At 38.1% G+C, this 25,779-nt stretch overlaps 1 protein-coding gene across 1 annotated transcript in view; it reads left to right on the top strand.

The window, feature by feature from the left end:
• The window catches only part of CPE (carboxypeptidase E), a 119,202-nt gene that overhangs the window by 86,672 nt on the left and 6,751 nt on the right, over positions 1-25,779 (top strand). Inside the window, exons 4-6 of the mRNA XM_045463769.1 lie at positions 8,675-8,792; positions 10,286-10,468; positions 21,457-21,596. Coding sequence (XP_045319725.1) covers positions 8,675-8,792; positions 10,286-10,468; positions 21,457-21,596 — 441 coding nt within the window. The remainder of the gene's footprint in view (positions 1-8,674; positions 8,793-10,285; positions 10,469-21,456; positions 21,597-25,779) is intronic.

The raw sequence follows: 25,779 nt of genomic DNA, 5'->3' as shown, positions 1-25,779 counted from the left end.
ATCTTCATACACAGATTACTGCCCCATTGCTTATAAAGCCTGGCCAGCTGTCCACTGTCCAGAGGATAAAGTAAAAACTCAGTATGTCAGAATTGTGTGATGGCTTGGCATGGAGACTCTGGAAGCAGCCACCTTGGCCGCCCTGGCTCCATATTTGCTGCATGAGTTTTGGAAAGTTATTTAACCACTATATGCTTCTGCTTCTTCATCTGATATGGAGATGATAATGTCTACCCCATAGGATGGTTATAAGGATTGAACGAGTTAATAGATATAAAGTACTTGAAGTCAGGACCCAGAACTACTATTATTATTTCAGCATACTTTCTCAGTGCTCTGTGTCATGTACCTCAGAGTTAGATGGATGCATTGACATCTCCACTAAACTTCGAACGTTGTTTTCAGTTACCTGGAGAGAGATAGAGCCCATAGTGGAGGAAAGGTGGAGAACCGCTGTTGGCAGCTTTCAGTTCCTCTTCGATTTTTCTAGGCCATTCTGCTTTGGCTCACCAACGACTTTTTGTACCTTTCCTAAGTGAGAATGTGGAAAGTATCTTTTCTCCGTTTTATTATAATGCCAAGGCTGCTCAAGTGTCCCTTGGGGTCCAGCAGCTGCTGGCCGACCCGTTCCTTAATTGGGCTCTCATAGTCCGTATACCTAGTCTACCGACTCCTTTTTTGCTCCCTAAGCACACCATTTTCTAATGATTTTTTTAACGTTTATATATTTGTGAGAGAGCGAGTGAGTGGAGGAGGGGCAGAGAGAGAGGGGCGGGGACAGAGGATCTGAAGCGGGCTCTGCACTGACAGCAGCCAGCCCAACGCAGGGCTCAAACACACAAACTGTGAGATCATGACCTGAGCCGAAGTCAGACACTCAACTGACTGAGCCACCCAGGCATCCCCCTTTTCTTATTATTTTATGCCTATTTATGTGTTGTTCCAACTGTCTGGCATGCTCTTTCCTTTCTTTTCCATGTCATCTCCTCTGTGAAGCCTTCTTCAGCTCTTCCAGACAGATCCTGTTAAGCTTCCTTGATGGTCTTTACAAATACTTCAGTGTGGTGCTTACAATTATATAGAGCTTTGTGTTTGTTATAATTACTTCTATAACTATTTTGCCTTTTAATTCTAGATTTCAGTCTTTTGGTTGCAAGAATTATAGTTTACATTTGAGTCTGACATAGCAGGCTGGAAATCTGTTATGAATGAATGCAATCGAGCTTGGCAAGCAAATCACAATATCTGAAAATCCACAGCTGGGGTTTCAGACAAACATTCGTCATGTGGTTGGGGCACCAGAGAGAGGATCCAGGAGATAAGGAGGGTCCTGGATTCTTGGTGTAAAGTTCTTAAAACTCTCCTGCCTGTATTTAGGATTCATTCCAGAAACTTGGGCTATGCCTACAAGTGGAAACTGGTCTCAGAAAAGGGCTGGCAGGGGCTGAGGATTCTAGTAGAACCTGGTGAGTGGGTGACTTAAACATTCCTGCTTCTGATTCACAGATACAGTTGCATTTCCTCAGTCCCCATGTGTCTTTCCTGGATGAAGGGAGAGCTGGAAAGGCAGGGGAGTGGGTGGGGTCAGCGGAGGTGAAAAGAGGGCAGTCCTGTGTGATAAGCTGTGAGGGAGTAAGAAATGAAAAACTGTTGTGGGAGCCCAATGCTGATATTAGCCTACAGACTTTACCCATTGCTTGCATTAACCTGCCTGTGCTGTCTTCGCCAAATCTGAGAAATGAGAAAAGCAATTCCTGTCACCTCGCAAAGAAGAATCTATGAAATAAGTTCATGTTGACAGGACATTTGATTGGCAGCCTTTGTGCAATGCCGTTATTTTCTGTCAGCACTACCTTCCTCTTCCCCAGTAGAGCTTGTGTAATATTTGTATAATCTCTGTATTGGATATTTTCTTATTTCTAGCTTAAGCAATACTTACTTAAAAGGTGTATCTTCATGATACTTAAAAAAAATTAGAGCTTCATTGAAACAATCTCAATGCCAATACTTTTTCTGGGTAAAGGTAAATTAAAGAGAAATACATAAAAATTAAAAATTTGGTCTCTTTTCTGGAACAGAAGCAAGGTGTGTTTACATTAGACTAAATCTTCAGTAAACCTGCCTAATAATCCTGGGATGATATTGCTCATGTCTGGCTCATCTTGTCTTGTTTCCATCTCTGTCATTAAGACTGACACAGTGTTTAGACTGTGCCTGGTAGGAGACATATATATAGTAGGCATTTACTTAATATTATTACACATTTCCCCTTTTCTGACTTCTCCTTCTCAGCTTCTATATCCCTATAGTAGTTTCAGTTGACATATAACATACAGTCGGAGATACAGTTGACATATAACATAACATTAGTTTCAAATGTGCCGCATAATGATTTGGTGTTTGCATATATTGTGAAATAACCACAATAAATCAGTTAACCATTAGTCACCATACATATAGTTTTTTCTTGTGCTAGAACATTTAAGATCTACTCTCTTAGAAACCTCAAATATAGAGTACAGTGTTATTAATATAGTCACCCTGTTGTACATTATATCTCCATGACTTATTTTATAACTGGAAGTTTATACCTTTTGACCACCTTCACCCATTTCCCTCCCCATCCCCTAACACTGCCTCTGGCAACTGCCCATCTGTCCTTATAATGGTTTTTAAATGTCCAGATTTGTAGGAATTAGGGGTTAAAAATGCAGATTAAAAAAAAAATTTTATTTGTTTATTTTGAGAGAGAAAGAGACAGAGAGCAGGGGAAGGGCAGAGAGAGAGAGAGAGAGAGAGAGAGAGAGAGAGAATTCCAAGCAGGCTCTCAGTGTGGAGCCCAACACCGCTGGAAACCACGAACCGTGAGATCTTGACCAGAGAGCTGAAATCAAAAGTCGACGCTTAGCCTATTGAGCCACCCAGGTGCCCCCCACCCCCCAACATGCAGATTTTTATGAATGCTGATTCAGGAAGTCTGGCGTGTGTGTCCTGTGGAAATGGGTGATGAAGAGGAATCTACATTTTTACCAAGTGCTCCAGCTGTTTCCTTGTTCTTCTGAGCCTCTGAAAAAGGTTCTCTCTTGCTCCTGTCTTTTCTCATCTGTTCTTGAGCTCTTTGGCCTGGTCACCACCACTGTTATCTGGGTTTAGTACATGAGCCTTGGCCTGGATTGTTTGAAAGCAGAGTGGATTAAATCAAACAATTTTTATTAAATTTATACTTGTCTTTAGTGGCTAGAGTTGTGAAAAAAAGGAAATAAATACAGCTTTAATATATTTTAAAAGCCAAAGCCATCTAATTATAGAACACAACATTTGAGCTCTATTTACAGTTCTTAAATGGAAATTTTAAAGATGGGTCATAATTGATTCTAGCTTCTGTTGGGGCTTAATCTTGAAGGTGTTCCAGAAGTTTCTCTATGGATTACTTAAAGACATAATTACAGTACAAAGAGGATCTCATCATTTAGACAGCCTAAAGCATTCTATTAATAGCCAAAGACAAACTGAGTTTAATTTGTCAAATTGTGGAATGTACTCACTTAATTTACTCACTTAATTTACTCACGTGTTACTGGTAACATGTCTATTAGCAGCAGTGTATATATAAGAATTAGCAGTAGGTCAAACCTAATGGCCGAATATGACTTTGTGTATTCAGGACTGTAAAATTTATTTCAAAAGTGATTCTTAAAAATGTTTTTTATTACAAAATTAATATGTTATTATGAACAAAAAGATAAAGTAAATATAAATGAGGAGAAAAATAACCCTTTACCCTATAGTCTTACATGACCGCCATTCACGTTTTGGCATGTATCCTTCAGGATTATTATTATCTTTTAATTTTTTTAATGTTTATTTTTGAGAGAGAGAGAGAGAGAGAGAACAAACACAAGGGGATAAGGGCAGAGAGAGAGGGAGGCACAGAATCCAAGGCAGGCTCCAGGCTCTGAGCTGTCAGCACAGAGCCCAACGCAGGGCTGGAACTCCCGAACCATGAGATCTCATGACCTGTCTGAGCCGAAGCCCGACGCTTAACCGACTGATCCACCCAAGCACCCCAGAATTATTTTGTATCCATGTATCAATCTGTGAATGCATGGAAGCATACATGCACACTGTTTTGAACCCTCTCAGGCGAATAATAAACACAACAGTAGAGTCTGTCACTGTATGGCTTTGCCTCCTGACCTCCCACTCAAACCAGTCCTTTGCACCAGGGGGTGCTTGCCTACTTCCTCCCAAGTGTGCTCTCCTCCTTTCTTATTTTTACCACTCCGCTTTCCCCCTGTCCAAACCCTGCCTTATTTTTCCCCGAGGCATAGTGGAGTTACACCTCCTTTCTAAAGTCTTCAGAGATTTCTGTCTCTTCTCAACTCATTGAAACAATTGTCAGTACCAACCACTGGGTTTGAGTGAATAGGAGGAATGAAAAGGTTGAACACGGAAGGGGATTGACAAGAAATTCAATAGTATAATGAAAACTTTAAGCAGAACATCCTAAAAGAATGTGTTACACTCATATCATATGACACTATTGCCATTTTTTGAACAGTCGAGCCTAATAAACCATAAATTCATCACAAAGAAAAGCATATACATTTTTTGGATTAAAGATTTTTTTGATTAAGTGATCCATATATGTTCTTTTAAGGTTGATTTAAATCAAAATTTAAACTGGATTTAACAAATTAATTTGAATTCCAGAAACAAATTTAAGTATGTGTCAGAATTTAGTATATGGTAAGGGAATGTTTCAGATCATTGTGGAAAGAAAGGATAAATTCTATATATGAAATTGAGACAAATCCATCTCACAAATATCAGCATAAATCAACATAAAATGTATCTATCTATCTATCTATCTATCTATCTATCTATCTATCTATCATCTATCTATCTAAACATGAACCTCATAAAGGAAAACTTTGGTAAATATATAATTTTTAGAGGGGGATAGAGCTTCTAAATGCCTTATGTAGAAAAACTGGCACATAGTGACCACTTAATAGCTTTTGAGTGAATGAATAAAATAAAAAAAAAAAAAAAGGAAGAGACCATAAAGAAAAGATCAGTAGATTTGACAACATAAATACCTTAATATTTTGTATTTTAATTATTATCATTATTAAATTTGAAAGAAATAAACTTGAAAGACAAATGACAAACTTAGAAAATGTCTATAATATAGATGGTCATGTTTTTACTGAGTAAAAAACTCTTGCAAATTAATAAAAAAAGATCAGCATTTCAATAGAAAAATCAGTTAAACCATGTATAAAAGTGTCACCAGGGGCGCCTGGGTGGCGCAGTCGGTTAAGCGTCAGACTTCAGCCAGGTCACGATCTCGCGGTCCGTGAGTTCGAGCCCCGCGTCGGGCTCTGGGCTGATGGCTCAGAGCCTGGAGCCTGTTTCCGATTCTGTGTCTCCCTCTCTCTCTGCCCCTCCCCCGTTCATGCTCTGTCTCTCTCTGTCCCAAAAATAAAGAAACGTTGGAAAAAAAAAAAAAAGTGTCACCAAAGAATAAACATGAATGGTGACTAAACATATAAAAATGGTTCTAGTGTTGTTAATTAAAGAGGCATATTTAAAAAAAATTCTAATTTGTCATGTATCAAAGTGACAGATTAAAACACACACACATATCCTATGTTGGTAAGAGTGATGAGAAATAGCAGGTTTAATATACTATTGCTGTATTTTACAGACAAGCAATTTAGAATGCATGTTTAAAATTTAAAAAATGTGCTTAGGGGGGCGCCTGGGTGGCACAGTCGGTTAAGCGTCCGACTTCAGCCAGGTCACGATCTCGCGGTCCGTGAGTTCGAGCCCCGCGTCGGGCTCTGGGCTGATGGCTCAGAGCCTGGAGCCTGTTTCCGATTCTGTGTCTCCCTCTCTCTCTGCCCCTCCCCTGTTCATGCTCTGTCTCTCTCTGTCCCAAAAATAAATAAACGTTGAAAAAAAAAATTAAAAAAAAAAATAAAAAATAAAAAAATAAAAAATGTGCTTAGCTATCGGTTTGATCATTCAATTTTTAAGGAAATTTCCTTAAGCAAAGTATAGATCTGCACAAAGAGTAACTACAAGCATGTTCATAGAATTTTCTTTTATAGTGAACAACTCAATACCCAATAATTAGAGACACTACCCCCTAGCTGTGTTGAAATGTAATTGACAAAAATTGTATAGATGTAAGGTGTACAATGTGATGATTCGATATATGTATACATTGTGAAATGATTATCACAATCAAGGTAATTAACATATCCATCCCCTCACATAGATGCCTTAGTTTTCTTTTGTGGTGAGAACAGCTTATAATCTACTCTTACAGCAAATTTCAAGTATACGATACAGTATTACTAAGTCACCATGCTATGCATTAGATCCCCAGAACTTGTTTATCTTATAACTGAAAGTTTGTACCCTCAGACCAAAATGTTCCCTTTCTCCCCAAAACCTCCCACCAATTGGAGATTGTCAGTGCTGGTGCATTGGTCTGGAGCCACACTGACTGGGCTTGAGTCCAGGCCCTGCCACTTACAACTGACTGGCCTCATGCTATTGCCTAACTTCTCTGTGTCTCAATATGCTCATCTGTAAAATGGGAGTACATATAGTCCCTATTTCATAGGACGGATGCGAGACTTCAATGTGTCACACAGAAAGTATTTAGTAAGTATTAGCCATTATTTTATTCATGTTTAAGAATGATACATCTAGGGGCGCCTGGGTGGCTCAGTCGGTTGAGCGTCCGACTTCGGCTCAGATCATGATCTCACGGTCCGTGAGTTCGAGCCCTGCGTCGGGCTCTGTGCTGACAGCTCAGAGCCTGGAGCCTGCTTCCGATTCTGTGTCTCCCTCTCTCTCTGACCCTCCCCCGTTCATGCTCTGTCTCTCTCTGTCTCAAAAATAAATAAACATTAAAAAAAAATTAAAAAAAAAAAAGAATGATACATCTATACATTATATACTACGCAGACATTACCACAATAATTTAGAAGGCTATTCAATGACATGAAAAAGTATTTGTTACCTGTTGTCAAACAAAAAAGGTCACATATGAAATGATACATAAATTATCACGTTTAGAAAATATGTAAGTGTTTGGAAAAAGACTGAGAAAGATATATGTAAATGTTAGCAATGGGTATCCTTAGAAGGTAAAATTATGAGTAAAATAATCTTCTTTCTTTGTGTTTGTCTCCTTTACATTTTCTATAATAAACATTTTTTAAAGGTTATTTTATTTTGAGAGAGAGAGAGAGAGAGAGAAAGGGAGAGAAAGGATCCCACGCAGGCTCCGCACTGAGTGCAGAGCCCGACATGGGGCTCCATGTCAAGAATTGTGAGGTCATGATCTGAGCCAAAAGGCCCAGTCAGACGCTTAATCTACTAAGCCACCCAGGCACCACTACAATAAACAATTTTTATAGGGAGAATGAGATAAGCCATTAAACAAATAATAAAAACATCACCCTATTCTAAATCACACTTTTTCACAAATTGTAAGTTGCCTACGTGGAAAATAAGGTATTTTTGATACATTAAAAAAGTTGACATACTGACAATAACATGGGCTTTATAGTTTCATAGACTGAATCCTCAGCTGTGTGAACTTGGATGTATTATTGACACACTCAACCCCTAGATTCTTCCCTGTGAAAGGGGGATGAATATCTGTGTATCCAATGGGGATGTGTGATGCTCATTCACACATTGCTCATTGAACAGAGCTCATTGAACAGAGCTCTAGAAATACAAGATCTTACTGTAACCATCAAACCCTACTGATGCTGTTAGATTTTCTGTCCCAAGGAACAGTACAGATCACATCTCCAGGAAAATATTTCTCTTTTTTTAAATCAATGAGGTACTTGGGAGTTTGAGAGTCTTCCTAGTTAGTATTGAAAACTCATCACATGAAAGATCAAGCTTCTGGCTCCAGATTAATTCTTTGCTATAAATTTCTTCCCTCTTTTATTACCAAGATATGAAGGGCTGTGAGTCATTAAAAGACAACATGAATTTCTGAAACTTTTGCCTTTGTTTAAGATGGTTTTCTTAAAGTAAAGTGATGTTTTACAGTGAGTTTTGAAAGAGACTCAGTTTAATATTTTTTACAGGGACAGTGTTAGAAGTAGAGGGAATTGGAAAAATAGTAAGCAATAGAAGAAAATAATAAATAATAATTATTAATAATAAAAGAAATAAAATCTCCCATATATTTTTAGAGTTTAATCACCATAGGGAACGAACCTAGTTCTTCAGTCCAACTATTTTCTTTTTTCATTTTCTTACTCTTAGCTATTATTAACAAAGATCAGATGGAGACGCTCCAGAATTTGAAAGTGATTTGCACGATGGTTTTCAAGTTTCAAAGAGAAAAAAGCTGGCAGCTCACAAAAGTAAAACTTCTAAGGAAACTTAAACACTATTGCAATATATTTTTTTATTATAAGTGAGAATATAGACATGGAAAGACTGTTCTTACTGGAATCTTTTTTATTTTTATGAAAACAGCTGCAAAGTGCTTGAAATATGGCCTATGCCCAGCTTTCAAAGATTGTTGTTCTTGTTGTTTTTGTTTTCTGTGCCTTTCCTGTCAAGCGATCCCCCCAATGATAATCAAATTTATAATCCTTTTAATCTGTAATCTTGAATACAGCTTGCTCCTGAGACCAAGGCAGTCATTCATTGGATTATGGATATTCCTTTCGTGCTCTCTGCCAATCTCCACGGCGGAGACCTCGTGGCCAATTACCCATATGATGAGACGCGGAGTGGTAAGTGTTTTTCTTGTTTCTTTAATGGTTCAAGGTTTACACTTACCTTATGAGGATTTATGGAATGATTTCTATAATATCCTTTTAAGGAACCGGTCCTTAAGTGATTTTGCCTATAGAAATACGTACGTTTAATAGGAACATCCCTTATTTCATGTGGCACGGGTATGCATATTTGGCAGCAAAGGACTGTAAGTTTTTCATAAGCTTAGTTGAAGAGGAATGTGATCTTGACAGAATGCAGGAGAAAGAGAGAAAACAGACATTATGAACTTGGGTCATTCTTGAACCCTGGAAGAATGGAGAGATAATGGAAGGTATATAGGTGTGTGGACAAGATGGCTTAAAAGTGGAAGCAGTCTTTTCAGAAGTTGATGAGGGCCCATGTGGATCTCTACATGTTTTAACATACACTCACACTTTCACATTTGGAATGATGGTGTCGGGCGCGGGGGTGGGGAGTGGTACTTTGACTTTCTCTAACTAGTTTTAGTTAAATTTCAGGCACAGCAAGCTTTAGCCAGAGAGTTATTTTCAACTTATTTTTTTTTTTTTTTTTTTTGCTCCAAGAAATTTCCTGCTTTGGATGGATTCTGATGGCCTTTGGAGAATTGCTTTTTGTAAGCACAGGATAATAATTTTATTTTTTTATTTTTTATTTATTTTTAAAATTTTTTTAACGTTTATTTATTTTTGAGACAGAGAGAGACAGAGCATGAACGGGAGAGGGTCAGAGAGAGAGGGAGACACAGAATCTGAAACAGGCTCCAGGCTCTGAGCAGTCAGCACAGAGCCTGACGCGGGGCTCGAACTCACGGACTGCAAGATCATGACCTGAGCCGAAGTCGGACGCTTAACCGACTGAGCCACCCAGGCGCCCCACGGATAATAATTTTAGATATTGGAAACTCTGAGCTTTGAGGAAAAGTCTCTGCTGAAACATCATTAAAATTTAGAGATTTCTTAGTTTGTCAATAGCTGGGAAATTTAAAAGCCTAGCATATTTTATAACATATGAAGAAGAATATAGTGTATCAAAATATATATTATTTATTTACATATTACACATAGGAGATTTTTTAAAACATTTAAACTCATTTAAAACATTTAATACTAAAAATATGTGTGAGAGTGGCTCACGGTGGCTGTGAGGTTGGTACAGGTACATTTTTAAAATTAAAAATTTTAGCAATGGAAATCTTACTGTTTTCTCAGGTCTAGTTCACCGCAAGTTTACCACCTTTTCTCCTGAAGCTTTCAATTCATAAATAGAATGTGCATTCTACCCAATTTCTACATTGTTGCATGGAACGGAATGTTATAGAACTTAAAAGCTAAGTGTAGCTTTTGAGCGCTTAAACCTTCACTCCTTTCCCATAGTGACGTAGCTAAAGAAATACATCAGCAAGAAACAACGCTGACTCACTCTTCAGAAAACAAGGAGTGCTCCTTGGTCTGTGTTAATTTCTTTAATCTGTGGGTTTATTTACTAGGTAGTGCTCATGAATATAGCTCCTGCCCAGATGATGCCATTTTCCAAAGCTTGGCTCGAGCGTATTCTGCTTTTAACCCACCCATGTCTGACCCCAATCGGCCACCATGTCGCAAGAATGACGATGACAGCAGCTTCGTAGATGGAACAACCAATGGTGCTGCTTGGTATAGTGTACCTGGTGGTGAGTTTCTGTTTCGCTTTTTGATCATGTGATAGTGAATTCTTTGTAATTACCATTTCACTTTAGAGATTTTTCAGTCCTCCTCAAACATTAAGAAATAGGCTAACCCTATAGTTCATTAAAATTAGCTTTCTGCAGGAATGGTTGTTGTGTACAGATTTGTTTTTGTTGATTTTTAAAGATCAAGATGCTAATTGAAGACATAGAAGAAATGAACTAAAAACACATGTTGGGAAAATATAAACTGAATATTATTAACTATCCTACTTTTGAAATTCTGGCCCTAGGGAATAAGATAGCTTCCTTATTACATGCTAGTTAAGCTTTTACTATAGGCAAATGTATTTTTTGGAGGGCAGGCTTTGGCTTTTAGTATATCTTGGTCTAGATACCTTTTTTTTTTTTTTTCTTTTAGATGATGGGATAATGGGGACTGTTTGATGTGTAATATTAGTTTTATCTTCACTGCTATAATAAGTACTATTATGTCATGAAACTCTTCACCTTTTATGGGGTCTGAAAAGGGAAAAGCCCACATGCAGCTCGAATGCTGGAGAAAGCATCTTCTAGGCAACCGGGGAGCACTCCTGAGTCCCTTTGCCCCACATGGACTTTAGAGCTGTGGTTTTCCTTCCTTCCTTCCTTCCTTCCTTCCTTCCTTCCTTCCTTCCTTCCTTTTTAAAGTTTATTTATTTTCAGAGAGAGAGAGAGAGAGAGAACAAGGAGGGGGGGGGGCAGAGAGTGAGGGATCCCAAGCAGGCTCTGTGCTGTCAGCACAGAGCCCAATGCAGGTTTTGAACTCATGAACCATGAGATCATGACCTAATCCAAAACCAAGAGTCTGTCACTTAACCAAGCCCCTACAGAGCTCTTATTTTCATGGCTACCCAGACCACCACAGTTGTGTAAGAGTCACTCTACTGAAGATGAAGAATGAAATGTAAAGCTACTGATGTGGTCTTTTCCCCCTCTTTGCCCAAGAAGGATTGTCTATGACCCACCTGAAAATGCAGGAGAATTAGGGCAGTAGCAGCACGAGCTAATTATAGGGTTTTGTTTGTTTATTTCTTTTATTGAATTATGCCCTGAGGAAAATATTATTCCTGATTTTGTTTCTGATATATGTCTATTCTGTTTCAACTTATATTTTGCATCATGCCAGATCAGATTTAGCACTTTTCTCCTCTATACCTTGAGGAATAAAGTCAGATTTAGGATTTAGACTATGTTGAATACATCATATGGGAAGAAATTTTATAATTCAGTTTTTTTTTTTTTTTTTTTTAAATTTTTTTTCAACGTTTATTTATTTTTGGGACAGAGAGAGACAGAGCATGAACGGGGGAGGGGCAGAGAGAGAGGGAAACACAGAATCAGAAACAGGCTCCAGGCTCTGAGCCATCAGCCCAGAGCCTGACGCGGGGCTCGAACTCACGGACAGCGAGATCGTGACCTGGCTGAAGTCGGACGCTTAACCGACTGCGCCACCCAGGCGCCCCTATAATTCAGTTTTTATAAAAGCTTTAATGATACTTTTGGTCTTCCCTTTATGGACAAACAGTGTATTGTCTACAGAATACCAAGAAATCCCTATCTGTAAAATAATGACTATGATATTAATAATAATAGTATTAATCTTAGAGATTATAAACCACAGTAATCAGTCAAAGAAAGCCTTGACTTTAGTCAAGCTTTCTAGTGAATGAAATCAGTGCCCCTTATGTCCATGTTTTCTAGAAGCAGAGCCTGAGATAGGGATTTGGATGCTTGTAATTTATTGAGGAAGTGATTTTTAGGAAAAACCCTGTATGGAAGTGAGGGAAGCAGAGTAAGGAAGGGGATAGAGCTAAACAAGGAAGTGATCCCAGGGACAGCATAGCCTTGGCTTGGGCTTTTGGGAGAAAGTATAAATCACAGGCAAGGTTGTCCTGCCTTGACGATTGCTGTGGAGGGTTTTGGAATGGGATATAGGAGATAGAACCCCGAAACCAAGTGGGGTTTCCAATTCTCCTGGAAAACAGGGGCAGCTCTGAGCTCTTAATAGCCAACACTTAAACAGCAGTTTGGGGATGGACACTCCAGCTCAGGAAAAGCAGGGTCACTTTGGTGGCTCAGTCGGTTAAGCATCCAGCTTCGGCTCAGGTCATGATCTCGCGGTTTTTAAGTTTGAACCCCACATGGGGCTCACTGCTGTCAGCACAGAGCCTGCTTTGATTCTCTGTCCCCCTATCTGTGCCTCCCCTGCTCACGCTCTCTCTCTCAAAAATAAATAAAAAACAACAAAATAAATAAACAAAAAGCAATCTGGTGGCACCAACAGCATTCACTATTAACTTGAATCAGGTTCAGAGTAAAATTGTTCTGGTTACAGAATCTTCTCTCTTGGTGCAGTTTGAATTGTTATTATTGTGCCTCAAATATAGGAGATATTCAGTGATTGTTAAATTAATATGTACTATATATATATTTTTAATTTTTAATGTTTACTTTTCCTTGAGAGAGAGACCGAGTGTGAGTGGGGTAGGGTAGAGAGAGAGGGAGACACAGAATCTGAAGTAGGCTTCAGGCTCCGAGCTGTCTGCACAGAGCCTGATGTGATGCAGGGCTCGAACCCACAAACCGTGAGATCATGACCTGAGTCAAAGTTGGACACTTAACTGACTGAGCCACCCAGGTGCCCCAATATGTAGTATATTATTAAGACTCTCAATCCCTCAGGATGATACTGGGATATTGGTTAGACTTAAAGAATAAAATAGTATGTTAGATCATCTTACATGACTGTTCAAGCTCTTCCCTGATAGAAAAGTAGGTTTAGAGGGACGCATGTTTCTTCTGCAGGCCAGTAAGGGTTGAGTATTTGTCTTTTTTTTTTTAAATTATTATTATTTAAGAAATTAATTTTTCCCCAGCTTCATTAACATATAATTGTATATAACATCATGTAAGTTTAAGGTGTATGATGTGATTTATTTCATGTATGCATTGTATAAATGATTACCTAATAAGGTTAGTTAACACATCCATCACTTGACATAATTACCATTTTTCTTTTTTTTGTGATCAGAACATTTAATATCTACTCTCTCAACAGCTTTCAAGTATATAACATAGTATCATTAACTGTAGTCACCTTGCTGTATATTACATGCCCAGGACTTACTCATAATTGACAGTGAGTACCCTTTGACCAACATCTCCTTATTTCCCTGTCCCCGTCTAGGCAACCACTGCTCTACTCTGTTTCTATGAGTTTGGCTTTTTAAAATTTCACTTATTTTTTTTTTTTTTAATTTTTTTTTTCAACGTTTATTTATTTTTGGGACAGAGAGAGACAGAGCATGAACGGGGGAGGGGCAGAGAGAGAGGGAGACACAGAATTGGAAACAGGCTCCAGGCTCTGAGCCATCAGCCCAGGGCCCGACGTGGGGCTCGAACTCACGGACCGCGAGATCGTGACCTGGCTGAAGTCGGACGCTTAACCGACTGCGCCACCCAGGCGCCCCTAAAATTTCACTTATAAGTGAGATCATTTAGTATTTGGCTTTCTCTGTCTGACTTCTTTCACTTAGCATAATGCCTTTAGGGTCCATCCATGTTGTCGCAAATGGGAGGATTTTCTTATTTTTGTGGCCAAATAATATTCCCTTGTTTATATATCCCACATTTTCTTTATCCATTCATCTGTTCATGGACATGTAAGTTGTTTCCATGTCTTGGCTACTGTGAATGATGCCTCAGTGAACATGGGAGTGCAGATATCTTCCCTGGGTAATGATTTCTTTTTCTTTGGATGTATATTCAGAATTGAGATTGCTAGATCATACGGTAGTTCTATTTTTAATTTTTTGGGGAAGCCTCTGAACCTACCATTTTCCATAGTGAATGTAGCAATTTACATTCTCGCCAACAGTGCACAAGGGTTCTCTTTTCTTTGCATTTTTGCCAGCAATTATCTCTTATCTTTTTGATAATCACCATTCTAACAATGAGTGACATCTCATTGTGGTTTTGATTTGCATTTCCCTGATGATGAGTGATGTTGAGCATCTTTTCATGTCTGTTGGCCATCTCTAGGTCTTCTTTGGAAAAAATGTTTAGTCAGGTTGTCTGTCCATTTTTAATTGGATTATTTGTTTTTTGTTTTTTGAGTTGTATGAGTTCCTTGTATACTTTTTATATTAACCCCTTATCAGATAGTTTGCAAATATTTTTTCCCATTCTGTGTATTGATTGCCTTTTCATTTTTTGGCTATTTCCTTTTCTGTGCAGAAGTTTTCAGTTTGATGTAGTCCTGCTTGTTTATTTTTGCCTTTTTTGCTTGTGTTTTGCTGTTATAGCCAAAAAAAAACTATTGCCAAGACCAATTTCAAAGAGCTTTTTCCCTATGCTTTCTTCTAGGAGCTTTATGATTTCAGTTCTTACATTTACTTTTTCAATCCATTTTGAGTTAGTTTTTGTGTATGGTGTAAGATAAAATTCCAATGTCTTTCATTTGCATGTGGATAGCCAGTTTTCCCAACACCTTTGATTAAAGAGACTATCTTTTCCCCATTGAGTATTCTTGGTTTCCTTGTCAAAAATTAGTTGATTGTATGTGCAGGATTTATTTCTGGGCTCTTGATTCTGTACCTTTGATTTGTGTGTCTGTTTTTATGCCAGTATCACACCATTTTGATTACTATAGCTTTGTAGTATAGATCGAAATAGGAAAATGTAATGTCTCCAGGTTTATTCTTATTTCTCAAAATTGCTTCTGTTATTTGGTGTCTTTTATGGTTCCATAAATTTTAGGATTTTTTTTCTGTCTGTAAAAAAATGCCATTGGAATTTTGATAGGGATTGCATTGAATCTGTAGATGTTTTTGAGTACTATGGATGTTTTAATCATATTAATTCTGATCTATGAACACAAGATATCTTTCCATTTATTTGTGTCTTCTTCAGTTTCTTTCATCAATGTCTTACAGTGTTTATAGATCTTTCACCTCCTTGGTTAAATGTATTCCTGAGTATTTTATTGTTTTTGATACTATTGTAACTGAGATTGTTTACTTTCTTTGTTTTTTTAGATAGCTCATTGTTGGTGTATAGAAGTGTAATTAATTTTTATAGGTTTATTTTGTAGCTTGCAACTTTAATAAATTTGGTTATTAGTTCCAACAGTTTTTTGGTGGGATTTTTAGGACTTTCTATGCATAAGACCATATCATATGCAAACAATAACAGTTCTACTTCATTTTTTTTTTTTTTTTTCCAAATTGGATGTCTTTTTTTCTTTTTCTTGCCTGATTACTTTGGGTAGGATTTCTAATACTATGTTGCAAGGAGTGTCGAGAGTGGGCACCTTTTTCTTGTTCCTGATCTTAGAGGAAGCTTTCAGCCTTTCACCACTGAGTATGATGTTAGCTGTGGGCTTGTCAGATTCCCATTATTATATTGAGGTACATTCCTTTTATATCTAATTTGCTGAGAATTTTTATCATGAAAAGATGTTGAATTTTGTCAAAATCTTTTTATGCAGTTTTTGAGATGATTATGATTTTTATCTTTTATTCTATCAGTGTGGTATCACATTTGTTGATTTGCCCATGTTGAACCAACTTTGCATCCCAAGTATGAATCCTATGTGATCATTCTTTATGATCCTTTTAATGAACTATGGAAATCAGTTTGCTAGTATTTTATTAAGAATTTTTGCAACTGTATTCATTGGGGATATTGACATGTAGTTTTCTTTTCTTGTAATGTCCTTATCTGGCTTTGGTATCAGGGTAATGCTGACCTGTAAAATGAGCTTGGGAGTGTTTCCTCCTCTTCAATTTTTTTGGGAAGAGTTTTAGAAGGATTGGTGTTAATTCTTCTTTAAATGTTTGGTAGAATTCACCAGTAAACCATCTTGTCCTGGGCTTTTCTTTGTTGGGAAATTTTTGATTACTGGTTCAATCTCCTTACTAGTAATAGGTCTATTTCACATTTTCTGTTTCTTCATAATTCAGTCTTGGTAGGTAGGCTATATTCTTCTAGGAATTTATCTGTTTTTTCAGGTTATCCAATTGTTGGCCTCATTCACAGTAGTCTCTCTCTGTCTCTCTGTCTCTTGAAAGGTAAAGTTTTGTTGGTGTCTGTCTCTAAAAGGGTTGGGATCATTTTAATAAAAAAGTAAGTAAGTAAAATAGTTCCACTATCTCTGTTCTGTAACAGCAAGTTATTATAGCAAAAAAGAGAGAGTGTAGGTTTCAGATTCATCATGGGGGCTGATGCCCAGATACAACACTTTCTAGTTGTATTCACCCCAACTGTGACACATCAAACATACGATATAAGGATGACTTTTAGCATCTGTATAAACAACACTGCCCTGAAAATTTTTAGCCAGTGCAATAGAGTAGACAAGAAAAAACAAAGATGGAGAAAAAACATGGAAATGTGAAGCATCATGTTGCATTGAAACAGTCATTGTGCAGAAGACAGAATTGCCTACTTTCTTGATTAGAAGTCCCAATAGATTTTACTAGCTAAATATGGTATATACATACAATAGAATATCATTCAATCTTCAAAAGGAAGAAGATCCTGGCATTACGACAACATGGTTGAACCTGAAGGACATTATGCCAAAGGAAATAAGTCAATCTCACAAAAACAAATACTGCATGATTGACTTATATGAGGTGTCTAAAATAGTCAAGCTCATAGAAACCCAGAATATAGTAGGCTGAGAGTAGAAGGGAATGGGGAGTTCAATGGGTATCAAGTTTCAGCTATGCCAGATAAGTAAGTTCTAGAGGTCTGCTGTATGACAAACTGCCTATAGAGAATGATACAGTATTAGGCACATGACAACTTGTTAAGAGGGTAGATCTTATGTTAAATATTCTTAGCACAAAAGAAAAAAGAAGCATGTATTTCTGTCATATCAGTTGTAATGTCTTCTCTTCAATTTCTGATTTTTTTTTGAGTCATCGCTCTCTTAATTCTTAAGTCTAGTTAAATGTTTGTCAGTTTTGTTTATCTTTAAAGAAAACCCAGCTGTTAGGCTTGTTGATCTTTCCTTTTGTTTTACTTGTCTCTATTTCATTTGTTTCTGCTCTGATCTTTGTTATTTCCTTTCTTCTGCTAACTTTGGGCTTAGTTTGTTCTTCTTTTTCTAGTTTCTTGATGTATCAAGTTAGACTGTTATTTGAGATTTTTCTTTTTAATTAATGCAGGCATTTATTGCAATCAACTTTCCCCTTAGAACTGCTTTTGCTGCATCCCATAAATTTTGGTATGCTGTGTTTCTATTTTTGTTTTGCGATATTTTGGTTTCCCTTTTTATTGCTTTTTTGACCCATTAGTTTTTCAGAAATGTGTAGTTTTAATTTTCTACATAATTGCGACCCTATACTGGACAATATTCCATGGGGGCTTGAGAAGCCATGTGTAATTCCATGTGTAATTCTGCTGTTGGATGGAATGTTCCATATATGTGTGTTAGGTACATTTGGTCTAACATATGGTTCAAGGGCAACTGTTTCCTTATTGATTTCTGACTAGATGATCTATCCATTATTAAAAGTGGGATGTTGAAATCTCCCACTATTATTGTATTGCTGTCTATTTTTCCCTTCGGGTCTTAAGTATTTGCTTAATATATTTATTTATTTATTAAAAACTTTTTTTAATGTTTATTTATTTTTGAGAGAGAGAGAGCGAGCATGAACAAGAGAGGAGCAGAGAGAGAGAGAGAGAGAGAGAGAGAGAGGCAGAATCTGCAGCAGGTTCCAGGCTCTAGCTGTCAGCACAGAGCCCAATGCGGGGCTTGAACCCACAAACTGTGAGCTCATGACCTGAGCTGAAGTCAGACGCTTAACTGACTGAGCCACCCAGGCACCCCTTGCTTAATATATTTAGATGCTTTAGTGTTGAGTGCATATATAATTTTCAAGAGTTATGTCCTTTGATGAACTTACCCTTTCATCATTTTTTAATGACCTTCTTTGTCTTTTGTCATAGTTTTTTGGCTCAAAGTGTATTTTGTCTGATAAAAGTATAGCTACCCCTGATTTTTTTAGATTTCCACTTGCATGGAATATCTTTTTCCATTCCTTCATTCTGAGCTTTCATTGTCCTTAAAGATGACCTGAGGCTCTGGTAGGCACCATATAGTTGAGTCTTGTTTTATTTTGTTTTGTTTTCTTTTTTAATCCACTCTGATGCTCTATGTCTTTATGGAGAATTCAAACTATTAATATTTAAAGCAATTATTGATAGGTAAGAACACAATACCATCTTATTAGTTCCTGGCTGTTTTGTAGTTCCCTAGTTCTTTTCTTCCCCTCTTTCTGCCCTTCTTTGTGAATTGATGATTTTCCTTAGTGATATACTTTGATTCTTATACCTTTATCTTTTGTGAATTTACTATATTTTTGCTTTGTTGTTAGCATGAGGCTTACATCTTATAGACATAACAGTCCATTTTAAGGTGATAACAACTTAATTTTGATCACATACAAAAACTCTTTGTACTCCTTTTCCGACCAAACATTTTATATTTTTGATGTCACAGTTCACGTTTTTTCCTGTTGTGTATCCATTAACAAATTACTGTTGCTATAGTGGTTTTTAATACTTTTGTCCTTTAATCTTCATACTAGAGTTCAGTGATTAACACACTACTATATTATAGTGTTAGAGTATTTTGAATTTGACTATATATTTATCTTTACCAGTATGTTGCATATTTTTATGTTTCCATGTTACAGATTAGTATCCCTTCATTTCAGCTTGAAGAACTCCTTTCAGCATTTCTTGTAAGACATTTCTAATGGTGATGAACTCCCTCAGCTTTTGTTTGGGAATGTCTTTATCTCTTCTTCATTTCTGAAGGATAGCTTTGCTGAGTAAAGTATTCTTGGTTGGTAGTTTTTTCTTTTAGCACTTTGAACATATCATTCCACTCTCTCCTGGCCTATAAGGTTTTTGCTGAGAAATCTGTTGATAGCCTTACTTGGGGGTGGGGAGGGATTCTTTTGTAAGTTACAGACTGTCCCCCCCCCCCCAGCTGCTTTTAAGATTATCTCTTTGTCTTTGATTTTTTGGTTGTTTTATTATAATATGTCTTGGAGAAGATCTTTTTGAACTGAAATTTTGGGGGGACCTATGAGCTTCCTGAACTTGGATGTCCAAATTTCTCCCTGGATTTGGGAAGTTCTAAACCATTATTTCTTGATATTACCTTTCTGCCTTTTCTGTCTCTTCTCCTTCTGGGACTCTAGTGATGTGTAGATTGTTTTCTTCATGGTATTCTGTAATCTTGTAGGCTTTCTTCACTCTTTTTCATTCTTTTTTCTTTGTTTTCCTATGACTGGATAATTTCAAATGACCTGTTTCTGCCCACTGATTCTTCTGTTTGATCCAGTCTTCTGTTAATGCTCTCTATTGCATTATACCCTCTCTTCCCCTGCCATTTAATTCTTTATACTTTTTAGCTCTCAGACTTCTGTTTGGTTCTTATGATTTCTGTCTTCTGTTAAAATTCTCATTTTGTCCACATATTATTTTCCTGATTTCATTGAATTGTGTTTCTATTATTGAATTGTGCTTTCTTATAGCTCACTGAGCTTCCTTAAAACAACTATTTTGAATTTTTTATTGGGAAAATCACAAATCTCCATTTCTTTGCAGTTGGCTACCAGAAAATTATTGTGTTCCTCTGATAGTATCATGTTTCCTTGATTTTTTTCATGTTCCTTGAAGTCTTGCGTTGCTGCCTTCACATTTGAAGTAGTTACCTCCTTTTGTCTTTACTGACTGACTTTGGTAGAGTAATAACTTGTTAGCCCTGCTAGAGATTCTGAGGCTTTCCCAGACCTTTTCTGTGACATACCTGCTCCAAACTTCTTAGGGGGAGAATACTTAAAATTGCATGCCTTCTTTTGATCCTACAAGGTCCAGATCAATTGCTGATAGACTCTTGTTTGTTTTCCCCAGGCCAGTGCTAAACGCTCAAATTTGTGTCCTTTCTCTCAGGCCTGCAGATCTGGGCCAGCTTCATGCATGCTGTATGACTCATGAGGCATCTTCAAATGCTTGCTGTTGCTATTGTCAGTGGCATACACAGAGAGCTAGCTGCAGGGTGAGAGGTGTGTGGATGGTGTATGCAGAATGTTAGGAGTGCCTGTGGGCCATGGGGGGGGGGATGATATTCAGGAAAGGTGACCCCAGCAGCTAATGGGCAGGCTTCCTGATGGGATCTGTGACATGGTTAGTAAGATCCACATCCCTTTGATGCACTCTGAAAGTCTTGGCTACTGTTTGCTCAGCCAAGCCATGTAGCATACTTTAGTTTTCTGGATGGGATGAGAAAGAAGCTGTGACCAGCACAGCTCATTCACAGGATCCCACTTTTCCTTGTGGGAGGAATCGTGGACCAAAAAGTTCTCTGTTGGCACTGAGCTATGCCACCGTGGGGAGGGGGTGACGCAAGTAAAACAAAACCATTACTGTCACTTTCTTCAATGCATCCAATCTTGGACTTTTTCCACCAATGGTGTACTGGAACTTCTACACTGGACTCTCAGCCTTCCACAAAGGCAAAGGCACTCTGTTCCATGGGCGATTGCCCAAATCGGTGTTCTTTTTCGAGGAAGATGGTAAGAAAACCCCTATATTGTCATTTGGATGCCATTGTTCCCAGTTTTCATCTTCGAAGTCAATGCCAACAATGCAGAACACGGTTGATGCCTGCTTTGGCACCCTACAACAGCAATGCACTAAGTAAATGCTTAAGAACCTGAGAGATTTTGTGCTCTAAGGCAGTAACAGTCTCCCAATTATGTTGTTCTGTCCCTTACAGGAGGTGATTTTCCTTGTGGTTTCCCACAGGCTACTCAAAATGTACTGGTTGGTGTATCTTTTACTTGGCTCTCCATTCAGCAGAACGGCTTGTGTAGAGTTTTAGTCTCCACATGTGTATTTTGACTTTCCATTTGGTGCTTTGGCAGGAATGCAAGACTTCAATTACCTCAGCAGCAACTGTTTCGAGATCACCGTGGAGCTTAGCTGTGAAAAGTTTCCACCCGAAGAGACTCTGAAGAGCTACTGGGAGGATAACAAAAACTCCCTTATTAGCTACCTCGAGCAGGTAAACACCATCTCCAGCATAAAATGGGAGATCTAAGAGCATTTAAATCTGGCATACAATGATTTCCTCAGAGGAGTCCGGTCCAGAGGAGTCCATCTGACTCATAATGAGGACTCTACATTTGGAAAACATGTCAGTAGTGGTCCAAACAGGCTTTCATTTGTCAGAGATTTTGTGGTTCATGAATATTCCCTGAGAACTGATTAAACTGAGATTTGTGGGAAGTTAGGTGATACCCTGTTTTCATTCATATTGCTCTAAGCCAGGCAGTCCTAGCACCCTCCTCCATCCTGGTCATCTTGGGCCAGTCAGGCATCCCTGGCAGGACTAGGACAAGAGTGAGGTAAGTGAGACACTGAGAGCCCAAAATTTAAGGAGGCACTTTTTCTTGGAGGCATGCGGGTATAGGATTAGCACCTGAGTGTGAGTGCTTCCTTAAATTCTGTGCCTCACATGCTCCACTTGTCTCAGCCTCGACTTAGTGAGATCTCAGATAATCATAATAATTACCTTTACGGGGTGTTTACTGTTTCCCATGCATTGTCCTGAATGCCTTACATGTAATCGTTAATGCATTTAATTTTCACAACAAAGCTGTGAGGGAAGTGGTATCATCATCATCATTGTCATCTTCATCATCTTCATCATCTTCATCAGCTTCATCAGCTTCATCATCATCATCATCATCCCTGAATTAAAAGTGAGGAATCAGAGACCAGACAAGTTCAACAGCCTGCTTGAAGTCAATCAGGCAGAATTTTATTTTATTTTATTTTTTATTTTATTTTATTTTATTTATGTTTTATTTATTTTTGAGACAGAGAGAGACAGAGCATGAGCAGGGGAGGGGCAGAGAGAGAGGGAGACACAGAATCCGAAGCAGGCTCCAAGCTCTGAGCTGTCAGCACAGAACCCGACGCGGGGCTCGAACTCACAAACCATGAGATGATGACCTGAGCTGAAGTCGGATGCTTAACTGACTGAACCACCCAGGGGCCCCAATCAGGCAGAATTTTAAACCAAGCTGGCTAGTTCCAGAATCACCATGCCATATTGCCTCTGATGACAGAAACTTAGATCTTCGCTAGACAGGCACTTATATAACCATTCCTGTGGAGTCTGTACAGAATTTGGGGGGGGGGGGAATCTCATCATCTACCAGAGTTAGATACCTTACCTACTGAGACTCAATACAGGCCACTCACTGCCAACCCCACATCTCTATACTATGTAGACATTGGCACCAGCGGCCATGGGGGCGAAACAGACCTAAAGACTCTGTTCCTTGCCTGCAGTGCCGTGACAGTCTTCTAATTGCATTCTGTATATGGCTGTTTACACCCAAAGCCAGATAGGGTGATATCAGTTTCACATGCCAGCAGATAGTCCAGATTAATTTAAACACTAATTTGATACAAACAAATGCTATGAAATAAACGTGAATCTATTTGCATATATGTTGACATACAAACATGCATATGAGACTGATGCATTTAAAAAGCTGTAAAATCAGCTCAAGTATTCTTTTACATGTGTCAGATATCCATATAGTACCTTACCAAAAGAGATTCTCGTGGAATAGATCCACTGTTACTCACAATGATTAAAAATTACTTATTACACAGGATTTTTTCAATCAGTGGAATCCTGCTTCATGTTAATATAGAAAGGCATTTTCAGCAACAAAGGCTAAGGATAATTAGCCATGTCGACCCTAGAACGACCTTGATAGGAACCCTTCTAATAGTGTCTCCTTCAAGGAGAGCTGTAAATGTATTTTCTGAGTAGAGGAAGTAAGACTGGGCTATTTGGTATGTGTTGTCCTTCTAGATATCAAATAATGTCTCTTTAATACAGTGCTTTTCATTTTATTTACATATTTTTTCAACAAAAATTTATTCAGCTACTCTAGTGTCCTAGGCACACTGTGAGGCACTGGGGATAGTGACTGACTTCATATTAGTGGAGTTCAGAAACATCAATACCTAATCACAAGAGAGGATGATAAATGCTAAAATAAAAGTCCATTACAAAATCGGTGGCGGTACACTGGGTCCCTAATGCAGTCCTGGCGGTTCAGCAAAGGCTTCTTGGGACTACTGTAAGATTTACTATAGTTGAAACACCAATAAGATGATTACTCTGATCATCGATTAAAAAAACAGATTCAGCTGCCGCTTAAGTCTTGGTTCTTAAGAAAAAACTCAATATAAAACAAAACCCACAAAGGTATACCATCAGGAAAGAGGAGAATATTTGTTATATTTATGGTGGCAGGTAGGCATGTATTAATTCATCTAAGAGCTATATCAATTTATATAGAAATAAACTGAAAAGGAGAGGGTTGTACATACCTGTTTTATGCCACTTGGAATAAGAATGTGATCTGTCCACAGATCAAGTGGTCCACACTATAGGACATCAGTATTACAGTGCAAGTTGTGTAGAAGCAAGAAGAGTGATATTTACAATGAGCTCATCCAACTTGCTTCATAAAACACTCTAATTTAGGGACTCAAAGGCTGATGACATATGAGTGAAGACTGCCAGAAGTTCTGTGTTGAAATTATTTCATTGACAATGAGACACAGTATGGTGGGAATTAGTAATTGAACACCTGGACCTAAAGTCTAACCATGGATTAGTTTACGACTCATGGAAAATAGGTGATTAGGAGGTCTAATTCTATAATTGGTTGAGAGGAAATCTCTTGCAGAGGTTTAAAGGGATGTTTGTAGGAATTGGAATTGTAAAGTTAATTAGTACAGTTTGCTGTGGTGGAATGCCTCTCTCTCAATAGCTTTGGAACAGTCTAATTCTCAAAATTCCTCACAAAATTCACAAAGAATGATTCGTGGGTGCCTGCACCAGGATCACCTAGATTCTTGTTAAAAATGAGTTTCCTGGGGCGCCTGGGTGGCGCAGTCGGTTAAGCGTCCGACTTCAGCCAGGTCATGATCTCGCGGTCCGTGAGTTCGAGCCTCGCGTCGGGCTCTGGGCTGATGGCTCGGAGCCTGGAGCCTGTTTCCGATTCTGTGTCTCCCTCTCTCTCTGCCCCTCCCCCGTTCATGCTCTGTCTCTCTCTGTCCCAAAAATAAATAAACGTTGAAAAAAAAAATTAAAAAAAAAAATGAGTTTCCTGTTCCATCACTGAATCCCACTCCCTGCATGGTAGGACCCCCACGTCTCCATTTCAGCAAGGTCTCTGGGTAACACTTAAGTATAGGAGGGCTTAAGGGTTACTGCTATGCACAGTTTTAGGAACAATGGAGAATCTTCTGGATGTTCTTTGTTTTTCCAGCTTTGGTTGATTGATGTCCTGGAATCTGAGGAGAGAACATTACAGGAGGGAGAAGTGTAGCAAATAGTTTCTTCAGGCATGAGTGAAATTTGAATTTCTCTGTGATTTCCTTTGCAAAAGCCATAAAGTGACAGCTGCATTCATGTAGAGTTGTGAGAGCCCATAACATTTCCATTGAGATTTATTACTACAGTGGAAGTTTTCCAACAGAGAAGTTTGCTCCAAAAACTGGCTTATCAGAGACAGATACTTATTTCACTATTTGTTAAGCTACAGACCATAAGTCTTGGGTTGCAGAGGCTGAAAAAAGTAATGAATATTAACTTGGTGTATTTGTGCCTAATGCAGGTGAACTATTTTGGAGTGATTGTTTGGCTTATTTTCCAATGATAAGGAAATTTAAAAATTTATTTCTCTAAGGTTTATAATATTGATAATACCGGGATTTTGGTGCCTCAAGATGAATAAAGTACATGTAGGTAAATAATTGCTTGTTTGCAAGCTTTCTAAATTTCTTTGATGAGCCCTCATCTTAAGAAATTTAAAGTTTGTATTTTTTCCCCTGGTTTTCTTCTCTATGTATATCTCTCTTCCTTTTCTGTAAAAATTTTCAGATCCCCAAATTGCCTTTAGAGGAAAGAAGTACATGTGATTTTCGTAGAGTTTCAGAGGTTTTGCTTTAAAAAAAATAGCAAATGCAAAAGGATTTGCTGATAATCAGGGGCACCCCCTTGCTAAAACATTGTACCACTGCCAGATTTATTCTCTGATGACAAAAGCATACTTGACACTTATTGTGCCTTCTGTAGGAAAGATTCCAGTATTATCGGTAGCAAAAGAATATTCACTTTCTAGGGTTAAATTGAGTGAGGAAGAACCTGA

The sequence above is a fragment of the Leopardus geoffroyi genome, chromosome B1 (assembly GCF_018350155.1).
Source record: "Leopardus geoffroyi isolate Oge1 chromosome B1, O.geoffroyi_Oge1_pat1.0, whole genome shotgun sequence".
NCBI lineage: Eukaryota > Metazoa > Chordata > Mammalia > Carnivora > Felidae > Leopardus > Leopardus geoffroyi.
Note: the sequence above shows the minus strand (reverse complement) of the source record. Positions and strands in the feature narration are given on the sequence as shown.